At 45.6% G+C, this 3219-nt stretch overlaps 1 protein-coding gene across 4 annotated transcripts; it reads right to left on the minus strand.

Moving 5' to 3' along the window:
* Positions 1 to 62: 62 nt before the first annotated feature.
* lyve1a (lymphatic vessel endothelial hyaluronic receptor 1a) lies at positions 63 to 2167 on the minus strand. Of its 4 annotated transcripts, none has more exons than XM_027011391.3 (6): positions 1912 to 2162; positions 1481 to 1646; positions 1250 to 1389; positions 741 to 944; positions 557 to 635; positions 63 to 354 (listed from the first exon to the last, which is right to left on the minus strand). In XM_027011391.3, the coding sequence occupies exons 1-6, from the start codon at positions 1991 to 1993 to the stop codon at positions 189 to 191; spliced, it is 837 nt and encodes a 278-aa protein (XP_026867192.3). In that variant the 5' UTR covers positions 1994 to 2162; the 3' UTR covers positions 63 to 188. The 4 variants fall into 4 exon arrangements, with proteins under 4 accessions (XP_026867192.3, XP_026867184.3, XP_081565644.1 ...); XM_027011383.3 differs by having other exon boundaries at positions 63 to 357; positions 1912 to 2159; XM_081709518.1 differs by lacking the exon at positions 1481 to 1646 and having other exon boundaries at positions 63 to 357; positions 1250 to 1444; positions 1912 to 2167.
* Positions 2168 to 3219: the final 1052 nt, after the last annotated feature.

The following is a 3219-nucleotide window of genomic DNA, read 5'->3' on the forward strand; positions in this document are numbered from 1 at the left end:
GCACATGCCTCTGCTTGAAGCTAAACAAAACATAAAAGAAATCCACACCATTTATGTTAAGGTTAATGCTAATGTTTTTTATAGTCAAATCCAATCCATACAAAAGTAGAGAAAAATAAATATAGCTTTTAAAGCAGCTGCTGCTGCGCCCACTGCGATGACTGGTCGCTGACTGATAAGAGCTGTCATTAAGAGGCTTTCCCGCCCTTGCTCACGGAGGTTACCCTGACTTCAGTCACATTCTCCACGCTGTGGTTTTGCACCTTGGACTGAGGCTCCTCTGCGTTTTTCCTGCTGCAGCTGTCGTGCACCTGGGCCTCTATGCACTCTTTCTGCTCCCCACTGCTTAAAGGGCTACTGATGCCACAGTACACACACAAACACAAACCCCCCCCCACAGATGTCTCTTAGTTTGTGCCACAGCCACTGTTATACTGACAATATAGAATAGGATGTAACATAACATTAGAACTTAAGAATAAATCATTATTTTAAGGACAGACTTTATCACACTTGTTAAAATAAATCTGATTAGGGCGACGAGATTATCACTTACGTTTTGAAACGCCGAAAAGCTGCCACGGCAGCAAGCAGGACTGCGAAGACGGCTATGATGAGAAATGCAGCGGGGACGACTAGGAGACAGAGAGACAGGTGAGGGACTCCAGGCGAGCTTGTTTCACAGCGTTTATGGACAAGCGTATAGGTCAGCTGAGAGCTGCATGGCTCAAGACACCAACCTCCAAGGGTGAGGCTTGGGCCGCTAGCCTCGTCCTCCAAGTCCTGCGGGGAGGACGGGGAGCAGGAGGGACAGGGTGTGGCGCTCCAGAGAGGAGACTCGGAGGCAGGAGGAGCAGTTTCTGGAAGAACTCCGCTAGACCGGGACGCGTACGTCGTGTTCTGCTGCACGTGCGTAGCGGTCATCTCAGCTTGCACTTCAAAATCTGCAGGTGACAGATACATAAAACGTGGCACAACATATGGCAGTTGAACCCAGCCTCTCAGCAGCTTTGAGGCTGGGTAACGTTGGTTAGGTGCATCCCGCTGATTTCCCTTCCGTGACGTTACATTCAAGCACCTCAGAAAATCCGTTTGGAACAATTTCAGACTCCAAGTTTCCCATTTTCCCCATCAGCACTACACTCTTTTCTATATATTTTTGGACAAAAGGCGCAAGCTGTCAAAGACCTGACACACATACTGGTATAATACACGGCTGTAGACAGGCAAAATAGATTTTATAGTTTACCTGTTAAATTGAAACAGAAGACATCAAACTCGGTGGTAAGAGGCGCACGCCATGTGATGACTCCAACTTTCCCCTGACCGCAGTTTACTTTCTGCTCGATTCGGGGAATAACCGCAACCTGTTCGTTTATCCATCCGAACCTGGAGAGCAGAGAAGAGGAGCAGCCTACAGGGTGTGATTTCTCCCCGGCAGATCCTGGATCGAACGACAGTGAAACTCCTGGGTCTGTACCTGCAAGTTTCAAAGCCGTGCTGCAAAGCACCCGCCACCTGTGCCTTGTCTGCTATGGTCACGCTCAGCTGCTGGCACACGCTTCTCGCTACCGAGGCGTTGAACGCATAGGCCCCTCGGAGTGCCACGTGAAATACACCATAGATGGTGCCATTTTCGGGGTAAACTGTTCACCAAAGAGGGGTAAGAACCCTAGTATTTGAATCCTAAACACTCAAAATGGCTAAATAGGATAGTAGAATTTCAAAATGTAAAAAAAAAAAAACCCAACAACTTGGTTTGGGTTAATTAAGGGGTCATCCCAACATATTTACTTAAAGCAAAGTTGTCAAATAATCATAATTAAAGCACTTTGCAAAGGGCAAACCAATAGAGGTAAATCTGAGCTGTTATTAGAGTAAGAAGACAGTTCCCAAGTACAGGCGTCTTACCTGTGATCTGGTCAGTTTCTATAAGCAAAGCAGGTGTGATTAAATGAATCAGGAGAAGAAAGAGCATTGTGATTCTTGCCATGTTGGAGCCTTTTTGCTCCAAGTGCTTCACGATGAAACGTAGCTCCAAATGTCAAGAGAAGGCTTATAGCGAGGCTTCTGTCCCCCAGGGTGCAGGAAGGAGGGGGGATTATTTCATAAATGTCCCCTATGAAGTGGCACGACAAGGTCACAGTACCGGGGGAAGAGGAAACGGGAGGAGCGACTGCGTTGCTGATGAGGTCAGCAGGGAGCCCATCCCAGGCTGGATTCTTCACTGATAACACACACTAATGACAACAGGCCCCGTTGATAGATTGCGCTCTACAAAACAGTCAACTGTGCAAAACATCATTGTTAGAGTGTATGTGAACAAGAAATGTAAAGATATTTTTACCGGTACACTATAGGAGTTTTACAATATTTCAGATCCAAGATGTTGAACTCTGAGTTAGATAGCACTAAAGCACAACAGGTCCAACTGAGGGAACAGGGCGGAGGGAAAGGACCATTAGATGTAGCTCTTTAGGACGGTAAACAAACATTTTTGAAGTCAGTTCCCAGAGCTCTTGAAGAGAAACTGTGGATATGCACTGCTTTCCATTTAGCTTTGACACCATATTGAACAATTATTTCCTGTCCTATGTTCCTTTGCTTTCCTGTGATCTTTCACTGACACACTGCTATGTTCCACTTCCAGGAAAACATCTTCACTCCACACACACACACGCACGCACGCACGCACGCTAGATCCCTCTGGTAGAGCAAAATGACACCGAAGCTCAGGAAAAAATGAGCCAGTCATTCCTCTCCTATAATCAGCGAGTCAGCAACTATTCCATGGGAATGAATTTGCCTGTTTTGCTCACTGCTGATGTTTGCGTATTACCTAAGAGTGAGACTGCACGTGCCCCAAGAACAGCAGCAGCCTGGAGAAGGCCGAGACCCAGTGCATAACAGCTACGTGATCATACCACATTTGGCACAGTGTTGTACCATGTACCACATGGTTTATATTGCATAAAATTCCATCTTTACATGCCAGATCTGTTTGCTAGAACTATATCTACTTTAAGTGTATGTTTACAATAGGCAGTGGGGAATACAGTATGGAATAGTATATAATCTGTTAGAACATATTAAGGAAAGGCCCCTGACATGAATTTCCTAATTTTGTCTATTAACATTTAAATACACAAGTATAAAAAACATTCAGTCATCACTGTTAGGCAAACTCTACTCAGTTACCCCCAGGTGAAATTACTGAGC

Source organism: Electrophorus electricus, chromosome 3 (assembly GCF_041902795.1).
Source record: "Electrophorus electricus isolate QZ-2024a chromosome 3, ASM4190279v1, whole genome shotgun sequence".
In the NCBI taxonomy this organism is placed as follows: domain Eukaryota; kingdom Metazoa; phylum Chordata; class Actinopteri; order Gymnotiformes; family Gymnotidae; genus Electrophorus; species Electrophorus electricus.

Coding starts and splice junctions, on each gene's coding strand:
- lyve1a (XM_027011383.3), bottom strand. CDS start 1,993: ATGGCAAGAATCACAATGCTCTTTCTTCTCCTGATTCATTTAATCACA. Junction 1,647..1,911: donor AGAAACTGACCAGATCACAG/GTAAGACGCCTG, acceptor TTTGGTGAACAG/TTTACCCCGAAAATGGCACC. Junction 945..1,249: donor CTTCTGTTTCAATTTAACAG/GTAAACTATAAA, acceptor TGTCACCTGCAG/ATTTTGAAGTGCAAGCTGAG.